The 13,940-nt window shown below is 33.6% G+C and overlaps 1 protein-coding gene across 1 annotated transcript; it reads left to right on the top strand.

The window, feature by feature from the left end:
* The first annotated feature begins 238 nt into the window (after nt 1–238).
* Nucleotides 239–8,894, top strand: LOC149555001 (ABC transporter G family member 14-like). The gene is made up of 10 exons (XM_089829028.1): nt 239–1,531; nt 1,641–1,741; nt 1,879–2,144; nt 3,530–3,685; nt 3,826–4,009; nt 4,099–4,368; nt 4,470–4,748; nt 5,592–5,876; nt 6,068–6,175; nt 8,273–8,894. The coding sequence occupies exons 1-10, from the start codon at nt 1,150–1,152 to the stop codon at nt 8,531–8,533; spliced, it is 2,292 nt and encodes a 763-aa protein (XP_089685154.1). The 5' UTR covers nt 239–1,149; the 3' UTR covers nt 8,534–8,894.
* Nucleotides 8,895–13,940: the final 5,046 nt, after the last annotated feature.

The following is a 13,940-nucleotide window of genomic DNA, read 5'->3' as shown; positions in this document are numbered from 1 at the left end:
GAATTAGACAACTGGTTCATTATCTGTTTTCTTTTGTGGTTTAAACATTAATCATTGAGATAACATGACGATCAACTGAAACTTTATTTTTAATAATTATTTAAAGACAATCAATTAAAAAACTTTGTTGATTAGCGCACATTTTCTATATTTCCTTGTGCGCTGTCATCTAGATATTCCTTGATGCACAGTAACAGATTTAATTCCATAAAAAGTGAATAGATTAGAAATGTGATCGCTCAATTCTAGCTTAGCATATGAAGTATCAATGTACCTTTCTACTGTATCTGTTGAATAAGTATGGTATTAAAAAATACCGTTTGGATGGCAATAATGGAAACATGATTCTCTTGCAGGCGCATAATTTATGGGTTTTCTTTTTAAAATAAAAATGCAGTAGGTGTATGATGATGTAATGCATAACATCAGGAGACACAGCAGATTTGCTGATTGGGAGTGAATGCATGTATTTCCATATCTCAATTTAATGGTAGATCGGAAAAACCGTGATGAATCCACCTCTTTAGATTCCACAATGTCTATTTTTTATGCAACTTCACCGTGACAATTGTGACAGCCCACCGGCACCGACTGAATTGTCCGAGCTTGTGAAATTTGTATAAATTTCCCACCTTATAACACAATTAAGGACTTGAGTTGCATGTCATCCACCCTTATGCATTGTAATGTACTGCTTTTTCATTTAATCTCTGATTGTAAAGTTGAGTGGTGGGTGACTTTCAGTACTCTCGATTTCATACGAGTTAACAATTTTGTATCTCAAAATCAATATTGGGTCGCTCAGATTAGTCAAACCTTCTTCTTCTTCAACTTGTTTGTCTTCTGATCGACTACACTAAGTTGATTGCTGAATTCACTATGGCTTTCAATTTATTGGGGTCATCCAAATATCATGCTTTATCCATTCCATCATTTCCTCGCCCCCAAATTGCATTCACGCACTTCAGCATTTGCATTTTTAAAAAGAGAGATCCTTTGGCTTAGATCTCATGTCCTACATGTCAATGGATCATTTTAAATAGCCCATTTCCTTACTTTTGCAATTAAGGTTCTGTGATTGTTTGCTTGTAGGTTTTTTTGAGGATAATTTACTGTATTGTTCCTTGAGGCAAACATCGACTGGGTAGAATGGATGCTAATAATTTGGATCCAGATAGACACCATGTACCCATTTCACATTCTCAAGAAGAAGCATTGTATACTTTTGGAAGGAAATCGGATGCAATGGAAGCAGATGGTCGTGCTTATAATTCCTCCCCTGTTCTTACTGGTAGGAAGTCTTCCTCATCTTGTTTAAGTGGAAATTTTCCAAATGGAAGCCCTAGAAAGAGAAGTGGGACGTGGTTTAGGGAAGGTAACGAATCCCAACAAATGCAATCTAACATGGGCCTCTACCATGAGGAGATTCATATTAGCAGGACTTCTAGTTTTGACACTCAAAGGTTGTCTTTTTCAATTGGAGGACCAGTTCAGGTCCCTGAAGGAAACTTGGGCCAGCTTGTGCTTGACGGTATATATATTCATTCTACATACCAGCAGTTGTTTCATCGATTTATTAAGACATACATTCAGTAGAAACTGATTACTTTTCCTTTCCTCTTTATATATCTTTTCAACAGTGGAGTCAGGAAGGACTGAAGGTGAAGGAGATTTTCATCCGTATATGGAAGACAGTGATAAAGAGGGGAAGAGGAATCAGCCCTCACCTATCTTCTTAAAGGTTCTTCTCGTTCTAATCTCGTAAATAAAATGCTCTGGTTATATTATAGGGTCTTTTTAGTTTTCTTTTTTATGGCAGTAAGAATTGTTATTTGATTTCAAATGGGCTAATCAGTTTGAACTTTGTCTGTAGTACAGTTTGTGGATGTAAAATACCAAGTGACCCTTTCTCAAACAGCCTCATGGAAAAGTTTGTTCGGAGTAGGGAAGGCACCCTCAGTGGAGAAAGCAATCTTACATGGTATCACTGGTTCAGTTAGCCCAGGGGAGTTCCTAGCAATGATGGGACCTTCTGGAAGTGGCAAGACTACACTGCTGAGCTTGCTAGGCGGAAGAAACCACCAACATTTGACAGGACAAATCACTTACAATGAACTCCCGTTTCACAAGTCTCTGAAAAGAAGGTTTGGACATATTTCTATTGGGACCCAAATTTTTTAATGATGAAAGTCAATTGTTCAGATAAACTACCCCTTCAGTGTTTGCAAAATGAAGCTTTTTTGTTTTATGAGCCGCTGTTTGTTCACATAAACTAGACAACAAAAACAAAGCAGATAGGAAAAAAAATGCCAGGTGAGATTCTACATTTCTGAAAGTAGTTGAGAAAGAAAAGTATTAGTAGATATCAGGAGTTTTATCGTCTGCCTTCCCATCCAAATTTTATTTGAACTTTCCATTATTTTTGATAAGGCTTCGAATGCATAGGATATGTGCATCAAGTGATGCAAGGCAGGAATGCAGATACCATTTCTATCTTTTTCATACGAGTAAACCTAGATGTAAGCAGCGTGTCTGTTAAAGGCAAGTGAAAGTAATACTACTATGCCATCAAGATCCTTTCATAGCCCATCTGATCCATAATCACATCTGGAATATAAATCTAAATCTTGGATCTTTAAGTCAGCTTTCTTTCATCTTCCGATATTTAATTTGATCTTTTAAGACAGATATATGCCTGCTGATACTGTATTCTTTTTCCTGAGCTTTCCTCACATGATACTTTTGATGCCATGATTGTGGCTAAAATAGTTATTGAGAAAATATAGGGAAAAGTAGTTCAATCAACTTGTACAATAGAAGTAATGTGTACCGTATATAAGAGAATTAAATAGAGCAAAAAGAAAAGCAAACGAAAAAACGGTGACAAACCTGATCAGGAGATAAAAATCTAGCACACTAACCCTCTACTGCATAAAAACTCAACCACTGACAAGACAATGATAAACCTTTTATTCAACCCTTATGCATATGTGAATATTAACAGGCTTATTACAAGCAGTTTTCTAATCTGTATGAATGATTTAAAACCATTGGTAGAAAACTAATGGTTCTATAAACACAGTGATAAAGCATCTATTCAACCCTTATGCATTTGTGAATATTAACAGGCTCAATGCAAGCAGTTTTATAATCTGTATGAATGCTTTAAAACCATGCACTGATGTCTTAAAACCATGGGCAGAAATTATGAAACCCAAAAAACACGCACATATTTTTCTAATCATTTCTAGTTTCCCCATTTGACTATGAAACATCGTAATTGTAAATATGGATATTTGTTTCCCATTTAAATTCATTACATGGCAAACCATAGTGTGGATTTTTGTATCTAACTGTAATTTATTGCAGAGGAAAACCTACATCTTGTATTGAAACATTGGTCATCACTTTATTTTTAATTCGTTCTTGTGGTTTAATGAGCATCTATTTTTAGTTGTTCAAAGCAGACAAATTTTGGGTAGAAAAAGCTCTCGTTTGATTAAAAGCGGTGTCTGTCCTTGGTATACAGGATAGGATTTGTTACTCAAGATGACGTGCTCTATCCTCACCTGACAGTGAGCGAAACTCTAATATATGCCGCCTTACTAATGCTTCCCAGAGATTTAACTAAGCAACAGAAGATTGAAAGAGTTGAGCAAGTAATCCAAGACCTCAGATTGGAAAGGTATAAATTGTCGAGTGTTAGTTTTGCAATTGTTTTGATTTTGAACATTAAAAAAATATTAGCAATGTTGAGCATGTAATTGAGGGCTAGGGTTTGTGATCAAAATTAAATCTTGAAAACGGGTGTTGGCACAATTTCAGGTGTAGAGATACCATAGTAGGAAGTCAATTTCTTAGAGGTGTGTCTGGAGGTGAGAGGAAAAGGGTGTGCATAGGCCATGAGCTTCTAATGGATCCACCGCTCATACTGCTGGACGAACCTACCTCTGGCTTGGATTCTACAACAGCTCTCCGAACAATTCAGATATTGAAAAGCATAGCCCTGGTTTGTTCTATCTAATCTAATGATATCTTCTACGAATTCAACTCGTATACTAGAAGTGAGAAGTAATTGTTTTTTTATTTTGCTTACAGAAAGGGCGAACTGTAGTTACAACAATCCATCAGCCATCAAGCAGAGTATTCCATGTCTTTGACAAGCTTATTCTTCTCTCCGAAGGCCATCTTCTCTATTTTGGAAAGGCTTCTTCGTCCATCGATTATTTCTCATGTCTTGGTTTCAACTCTCAAATTGCAATGAATCCTGCAGATTTTCTGTTAGACCTTTGCAGTGGGAACACTGAAGATATTTCTTTGCCTCCAATATTAAAACAGAAAACAGTGAAGACTAAAGATATAAGACAGGTACGAATATATATTCTGAAATAATTAATTTTCCTGATGCATCTGTCATGGATTAAAATGAATATAAAAGTATATTCAATTAACACTAGTTGAATTAGCAGTACATGGTAGATGCCTACAAATCTACAAGGCAAGGCAAGGTGGAAGTCACAAGTCCACCACGGACGCTGGCTGAAAATCTTGAGCAGTCTGAAGACAAGAGAGAATGGAGAACTACATGGGGGCAACAATTTTCTGTACTCATGATCAGAGGATTGAAAGAAAGACGCCATGAGTATCTCAGCTGCCTCAGATTCATCCAAGTTTCCTCAATATCTGTAATGTCAGGCTGCCTATGGTGGCAATCCAAGATTGATACAGAAAGAGGCCTAATTGATCAGGTACTCAATAATTGTTTAATTTAACAATCTAATTTTTAGTTGTATAGAAGATTTAAACAATTATAGAGCATGTTTCAGACTCCAGTAAAAGGTCCATTATCTATATTGTTTTCTTTTGATGCCTTTTAATGATATTAAATGACTGTACTGTAATATTTAAGAGGTTAAGTAGCTCAAAATCTTAAGAAAGATTAGAATTCCACAGTTTTTATAAGATTTTTGTTTTCATCAGTGTTGGATCACACTGTACGATCCATCGTCGGGATGATAGTGCTGTAGGAGAAAGCTTACACATCCTGACGATGATAAATCATTAATGCAAACAGAAGCCTACACAGTCGAATTCAGAAACTAAATAAGCAGCTAAAAAACTTGTCTGGATTTGGTTTAACAATAACTATTAGCAGAGACGCGATACATAGTAGGAATAAAACAGGGCAGTGACGAACTTATCTTTTTCTGCAATGTTTGTTAAGTTGAAAAGTGATTTTATCCATCATATGGACACAAGAAATACTGTTCTTCAAGCAATACAATTTTTTTCTGGAAAATTCCATGGCCATTTACTATTAGATTCTACAAAACATTTGTAAGCAATTGGAGGTTCAAGTTACAGAGCACACCCACAAATAATGAACAAGAATCTTTGCATTGAAATATGCCATCTGAAGTTTAGTCATTGCTTTTCGTGATTTGAAATTGATTTCAATGGCATTAAGTATATTAACAATTAAAACACAGTATGTATATTTATCTGATCAGTATAACAATTGTTATATATGTTGAACTAAGGGAAGAAAATGGACCCGAAGTCTGATTTTGATGTTTAATGATTCTTAACAGGTGGGCCTGTTATTCTTCATCTCTATGTTTTGGGGGTACTTCCCTCTTTTCACAGCCATATTCACTTTCCCTCAAGAGAGAGCCCTTTTAACAAAAGAGCGTAGATCTGATATGTATCGCTTGAGCAGCTATTTCCTATCTCGTACATTGGGTGATCTCCCCTTGGACCTTATCCTCACAGCTATTTTCATGGTGATTGTCTACTTCATGGCTCACTTGCGGATGTCCATCACCACTTTCTGCTTAACATTGCTTGCAAATTTCTTGAACGTGATTACTTCTCAGGTACATATATCTTCATACCTGATGACAAATTCCTCATCATATGGCAAAATGGCATCAGCTCCACCTTCTTGGAACATAATCAATTGATGTTTGAACTGGTTCATATTAGTGCAAATGCTGCAACCTTGGCTTTAATCTATTTGAAATGTTCTCAGAACTTGTACCCTTACCCTGAAATTATTTCTCATTAGGGCCTTGGTTTAGCAATAGGAGCAGCCATGATGGATGTGAAGAAAGCAACTACATTGGCGTCTGTTTTGGTTCTGGCATTCATGATAGCTGGTGGCTACTTTGTACAGGTATATTTCAATACAAGAGCAGGGTAGAATATATTACTGTTATTTATTTCAATGGCTTAAATATCACACGCTAAGGCTTGATTCGTAGGTTAAAAGTATTAAATAATCAAAATTAACTTATTTATTGCAAGCTTAATTTTTCCTTAGTATGCAATGTTTAAGAGTGACCGACATTCTCCAAATATACTGTAGATTCTATGGTGGAAACATATATTATAGAAAAGATTTTTCCATTTTATGTAACAGGTGTTAACCCCTTTGCACAAAGCATTGTAATAGAGACCACTGACAATTCATAATCTGAATGTTTATACCACTAGAAGGCTGTCCTTTGCCAACAATATCTGCTCTTCAACTTTTGCTCCTTAAACCTCTGAGTCATTTGACTATAAACAATATTTCTGTAAATGCTGCACACTTCACCATTAGTATGATAACTTCAATACGGTAAACTGTAGGTGACAGATTTTAATAGTGATGCTATTGCTAATAGTTCTTACAACAGTAGAAAAACATGCAGCCATGTAACTCTCTTGTCCATTACAGTAGCATCTTTTGTTGGCTTACCATGGTCTTCAAGAGGAGTGGCCAATGGGAGGGATTCGATATCAGTTCCCACCAAAATGACCACAGTGATGACTATTATTGATGATGGATTAACCACCAACATTCTCCTTTGGGATTTGTGACATTGTTCTATAAATCTAGTGGTTATATCGGGCATTGACAGGTCGATCTTTTGGTGCAATGGCAACTCTAGCTTGTAAGAAGTGGTATCAAAGCTTGGTCACAGGTGTGAATCTCCTTGGATAATGCTGAGGGAGGAATTGTTGGACTAACTGCCAACACTCCCCTTTAAGATTCTTGACATGGCTTAACCACCTCCTGTGTTCTATAAGTCTAGTGGTTGTATGGAGCATTGACAAATTGATCTTTTGGTGCAATGGCAATCCTAGCTCGTAACAATAGATACTTAGCAGAAATGTCATAAATCCATCCCTTCCCCTCTCAACCTGTCTGAAAGTGAGGAAAATCTATTCTCTGGTTTCTCTTATCCATTGTCTTGCTTTATGAATCTCCAAAATGTGTACTTAGCACTTTGTTTAAGGTAGTGACCATACATGCTTAATGGTTTATTTGTTATATTACAGTGGTTAACTAGTTTTTAATCATATGATGAATATATTTCATTGACTCAGAGGGATTTTATGTCGCAGCTCCTGGTTGACTCAAACTAAATCACTTGTTTCTGGAGCTCATCTTATAACTTGTTATTAGAGACACTCCACCATAGTTTGCAATCCTCTCATAGCTGGGAACACTTTTACAAGGGGAAAAACTGGAGCACTGTGACTCATGACAGCCAAATAGTCCATCTCTTCCGACCCAGAGGATTTACTCTAACCAACTAGACCTGTATCTCTCTTGACTAGGGGCCCAAAAGGAAAACTATATCAAATTCTAATCTATTATGCGCATTTATTGGAATTGGACCTTATGTTATTGGTTCGGTGCTTGTAGGTTAGAACTGCTCTAGCAGGTAAAATTGGCTTTCAAACAGTTTTAGAAAATGATAGAGAAACTTAGTTGCAAGTAGAAGGGGTTTAATCATGGAGGGAACTCTGTACTTAAGCACTCTTTAGTTGGAGTAGTACTGGGATGGGTGATCTCTTGGGAAGTCACAATGTTTCACCTTTGTGAACACCACCTAGATCCGAAAAGTACTTAGTGTTCCATTTATTGTCATGAGAGATGGGTTCGTGTGAACCAGTACTTGTGAAACATGGGTCAATAAGTTTGACTCAAAAACTACGCAGTTAAATTCTGATCGCAATATCACAATTTGACTTGATGTGGAAAATATCTCCTACTTATCAATGATAGAGAACGCGAGAAAACTACAACTTATTTCTAGATTCTATTGTCGGTATATTTGTATCAATGTTTCAGGAAACTAGTTTTTACTTTAAAGAAACCTTTAAAGCCTTTGAGATCAGCATGAAAATCTAGTAAAGTTGTTTGATAATTCATTGATGATATTCTGAAAATCTTGCAAATTGTTTGATAATTCATTGATGACATTCTGATTATATGCAGCATATCCCGGGGTTTATTAAATGGCTCAAATATTGCTCGTTCCAGTATTACACCTTCAAGCTCTTGATGAAAGTTCAATACAATGACGATCAAGTCTTTGACTGTGGGAGCTCTAGTGGATGCAAGCCCTTTTCATCTTCCGCTGCTTTTCATGGAGTAAATCTTGGAGGAGGGGGTGAAGAGGTATGGGCAATGCTGATAATGGCAGTGGCCTACAGGGTTCTCGCTTACATTGCACTAAGAAGGCAGAAATTAAACTAGCACCTTGTAGCATTTTACCTTACACAATATCTGCCAGCAATGGCAAATCATCAATTCCACTCTTCCTTCAACTAAAAACTACAAGGTAGAATGATACAGAACTTGCGCGTTTCTGTTAAGTCCGTGGAACTCATTAGTGAACCTACTTTGAGCATAATTTTACTGATGCTCTGTATTTCATAATATACCCACTATTGATGTATACTATATGATGTAAATTTCCTAGGTTCCACATTAATAATCCCCCAATTAACAGTGAACAAAGTTGCTGTAAGTTAATGGATCCTCTGACAATTTTGTCAATCCTTTGAAGTAAAGATTAATACAAGAATTCCCAATACTTATTTTCTCTCTGACAGAAGATCCTTGTGTACTAAATTTAGAAAATCCTTATTGAAGTTACATCTACGAGATTTAGTCACATGTGAGTGGCATAAATCAATCAATCACATAAAGAGGCTTCAATAAGAACTATTTCCTTGAACGTTTACCATTTGCAAGGGACTGTCAGACATGCTAACTCTCAACCATTTTATATTGACAAAACTTACACGGTGACAAACAAGCTATTACTTACAAATTGAAATTGTTTGTTGAACACTTTTAATTAGAAGAAGGGTAAAATTTTTATTGAATATTCAAGAGAACAGAACAACCGAAGAAATGAAGAGCACTAAAGAGCTTTATCCTGATCCACAAGTTGAACCAGCTTCTGAAATAAATCAAGAGGAAACCTCTCAAAATCATTCTTGACACTACCAATTACTTTCATTTTATTATTATCTTAAATATTTATAATGATAATACAATTGAGAATTACAGATTTGATACAAGGTTTTTTAATGGAGATTTATATTTATATATCTATGACAACAATATTTATGATGGAAGCTATATATGTTCACTACTAGCCTCTCATTTTTCTCATTTTAATGTCATCCTAACTTGCAATACTACTCTGCCACAACTACTCCATACAACATATTTTAAAGTTTTTTCTAGGAAGTTTCCCTTAGATTGTTGAATGGCATTTGAACTATTACAATTCTATTAAATTCCCTTCGAATAACATAGAAATCTAAGGAAATAATTATATTTTCTTTTGGTCTCTCTTAATTTTGAGGCATACGTGTTGTTCTGTTTGTCTCTATGCTATCATAGATCGTTTCTTTATTTATTCGACTTGTTAAACCACTCTTTTAGTCCATTATTTCCTTTTAAATATATTTTTAACAATAGATGTCAACATGTCTATTTAAAAGAAAATAATAGCACAAAGATTTTTAAAAAAAAAAAAAAGTGTCATATATAAAATTATGCTTCAATAGTTCAAGGGGAGGCTTGGGTTCAATTTAATTTATCTTAAAAAACAATCTTAATGTAACTTAAATAAATAGATATGTTTATAAAATATTTTGTAGTATAAACATATAATAGTTTATGTTTATGCATGTATATGCATATGCATATGATATATTATTCATTTCATTAGAAAAAATAAGATATCTTTATATATTTTAAAAATATTTAATAGTGTAAAAATGATAATTTATGTAATTAAATAAATAATAAATTATTTCATGTGAATTATACAAAAATAGAAAATTAATTTAGTTTTTTTCAAGAGTAATGAAATGTAATAGAAGTTATGTACACTAAGCAAATTTCTTTATTATATCATTAAAAAATAGATATATCTATGTAATAGCATTGAAGAGTTCTATAAGCCACAAGTTTTCATGTAAGAGAGGTCTTTTAGGTTAAAATCAATTCATATGACACTTGTTAATGGAAAACAAAATCATAGGAGATGACCCTATCTATCTGCAATACAATTCTTATTATTTTACAAGTTTGTTAAGATTTTAAGTTTAGAGGTAAATTATTTCAAAAGAATTCTTTTATAAATTTCGTTAGAGAGAAAAATGCATCAACCTCTCAATAATTTTGATTTTAAGAGAATTGTAAATACTTATGAAATTTTTATTATAATCAATGACTTTAGAAGGCATTTCTTGTTGAGTGTAATTAACATATTAAAATATAGGAAATATCTACAATGTTTTGGTAAATTTCTATATGATTTGGTTGCATGAGCTTATTTGTTGATTTTTTCTAACTTAATTTTTATGGTGTGATAATGATTTTTCTAATGAAATTTAGGCAAGACATATTATACTTGTAAATGTTCTATATTAATTATACTAATTGCATTTATCTTTGTATGCTTACATTCGTTTTGTGAAAGTATATAATGTAGGGTTTCCCAACAATCAAAGTAGAATTGATGGTCACTTCCTCATCACAAATTGTTCTTTAAGTAGCACATGGCTTTTTAGGTGAAAAGAAAATCTTCTATTAGCTCACTATTGCATGCACGAAAGCATGTGACTGCTAGTTTGTAGATATGTTATAAGTTTGTAGAGGAGGAAAAATGCACCTTTTAATATATTATTTAGTGTTCATTTTGATTGATGTTTTGAATATATAATTCTAATATATATTTTGATTATTTTAGTATATATATTAATTCAAAATTTAATCTATTATTTTGTTATGTCATACTTTTTTTGATATTAGGCAAAACTAGGGTGTTCTCCCTTATAAAAATACGCAAGATGATTAATAACAATTATCATTAACAACACATTTATTGTAACCAAAAAGTGGTATTAAGAACATCCTACACTCATCTCTATGTAAAAAACCCACCATCTACTTATAACAAAACACCACATAGTCGTAACATGGAAGAAAACCATACTATAATAGTTTGAAGGTGACCTAATGGTTTTAAATAGATGCCACATAGGGAAAACAAACAAAGAGTTTTTTAAAGTATTAAATCTATAAAAGATACTTTAAAGGTTGAGGCCTCACATGCCGACTAGGAACCATAAAACTAATACATTAGTAGCACACATCAAGGATTCTTCTTTGAAGTTGTCTTTGACAATAACACCCTAGCCTACTTTCTAATTAGAAACTTCAAGAGCTTCTTATATTTCCCAACCTCCAGCTTACCTTCCTCTATTCTCCCCTACAATAAGCACAAGGTTGTCGTGGAGCTAAGCAAAACCTTGAGGGTAAACTAAGTCATCTCCTCTATTCTTTTATCTAAATTGATAAAGTTTTAGCCATGAGGTTTTGAAGGTTGCCTTTAATACATCCAATGTCTTATTTTAACTTACTAATTAGGCCTTCAGAGTATTTGATTGGGGTAGTAGTTTCATGGACAAGGACCTCTTTCACAATAGGGCATGTGAACCAAGATATAGAAGACACAAAAGTGGACACAAAAATGAAAATCTAAAATTTGCAATAACAAGATCAAGTTATGAAAGAATTCAAAATGGGGCTAGTCTTGGTAACCAAGCCTAACAGAAAATATTAAAAAAACTAAAATGCATTAAGAACCTATTTAGGTTCCAAGGAACGAAAAATTCTTCAAAACTCGATTAGGTTCCAAGGAACAAAAATTTCTTAAAAAACTAATCAAGTTATGAAGAAATAAAAGGCCCTACTCTAGAAGCCAAAATTTCACATTCTAAGTCTGATTGACTCCGTTCAAAATGTGTTGGAAAACTATAGACATGATCTATAAAATGATGGAACTAAAACAATCTTAGGACATCAAAAAAAATTTCACCATCCATGGTCTAAAGTAGATAGTGATCATTTCCCAAACACGCAACAAATAGGTAAATGTCATCAGGTACCAGACTTGACTTTTTGCATAAGCATGTAGGCCAAGTCTAATAAGGTGGAAAGAATGAAAAAAAAAACATAGTACACTTTGTGGCTTTCTTAAACTGAAAACACATTGCATACTTCATTTTATGTTGTGAGCAAAGAGGAAAACATTGTTGCATTATTTTATAATAGGAAAATCATTCATTATCGAAAAGTGTTTGGAATCATTGGGGCAGGGAAGATTGGAGAGCATAGATTATAAAGGTCTATTTTTTAATTTTATTTATTTGCAATGGTATTATTGCATATAATCATGCTTTACAAAAAATGAAATTGTGTTCTATTTTGTAGCTGCATTGTCGAAACCACATTGCAAATTGGGCATCATTAGTCAAAATCACACTACTGGTAGGAGATAGGAGATGAGTTTTAAATTTTGTAGTCATTTTTCAAATGTCTTATTTTTGTTCCAAATGTTTGAACATTCAGTAACAATTTTAATAGATTTTTCTTTTTTATAAATGGACATGCGGCCTTGCTTTTAGTTAGGTGTGGTAGGTCCAAAACACAACATGTTGGTGAGGTACAAGGTGAGTTTATTCTTATATTCATAATTACTAAAACATGTTTCATTTTTGTTTGTGTTTCAAAAGGTGAATGCGGTTTGAAGAGTTTTATTTTTTTCGCAGTGGTTATGTTTATTACTTTTAGCATATCTCAATATTAGCTATTTGCAATGCAAGAAAAGTAATTTTTACGATAAGTAGGAACAAATAATGATGTCAATTTATAGTTAGGATAATGTTAAAAATCCCAACTGGAGTTAGGGTTAGGGAGAAAACAATAGACAATTCAATTAATCACACCTGCAAATGGACTCTCCATGCAAATAAATATCCTAGAAAAATCAATTTTTGATTCATTTTCTTTTTATTTATTTGATGCCACCAAATAAATGATCTATTAAATGGGTCCCACATGTGAACCTTCATATGTCACTTTGGAAACTTTAATTTTATTTTGGTTCTCTTCAATAACATTATTTGATGACTATTTTTTATAATATTTCAGGTTTGACGTTTATATGTAGGACTCGTACATTATTATAGGATGTTTTGGACCACAATGATCAAAGACAAAAATATTACATCATTCAAAATAGTTGTATGATTTTGACCATAGCAAACAAAGATGAAAACACATTGCATTTTTCTGAATAGTTGTTTAGTTTTAGCCACAACAAAGAATGACAAAAACACATTGCATCATTGGGAATAGTTGTATGGTTTTTCTCAGTAGACTCAGGAAAACAATAAATGATTTTATTAAGTTTAGTTATAAGAGAATTATTTTCAATAGGTTTTTTAGTGCGATGACAAGGACACACATTAACCTAATTTAAGGTGATTTTGAAAGCTATCATAATATTCGAATTGAGAATGAATAAGATGATAAGTAAGAGATAATTTCCACAGTAAGTAAAATTGTGATATTGATATAAATATTTAACTATGAGATTTTGAGTCAAACTCATTGACCCATGTTTCATGAGTAGTGACTCAACATGAATCCATCTCTCATGAGAATAAATGGAACACTTAACACTCATTGGATCTAGGTGATGCTCACAGGGGTGAAACACCAAGGCTTCCTGGGAGGTCACCAATCCCAATATCACTCCAGCTTAAGCACGCTTAACTATGAAGTATCCTCT

This window comes from Cupressus sempervirens, chromosome 5, assembly GCF_028749045.1.
Source record: "Cupressus sempervirens isolate cs-2001-9-10 chromosome 5, ASM2874904v1, whole genome shotgun sequence".
Lineage (NCBI taxonomy): Eukaryota > Viridiplantae > Streptophyta > Pinopsida > Cupressales > Cupressaceae > Cupressus > Cupressus sempervirens.
Note: the sequence above shows the minus strand (reverse complement) of the source record. Positions and strands in the feature narration are given on the sequence as shown.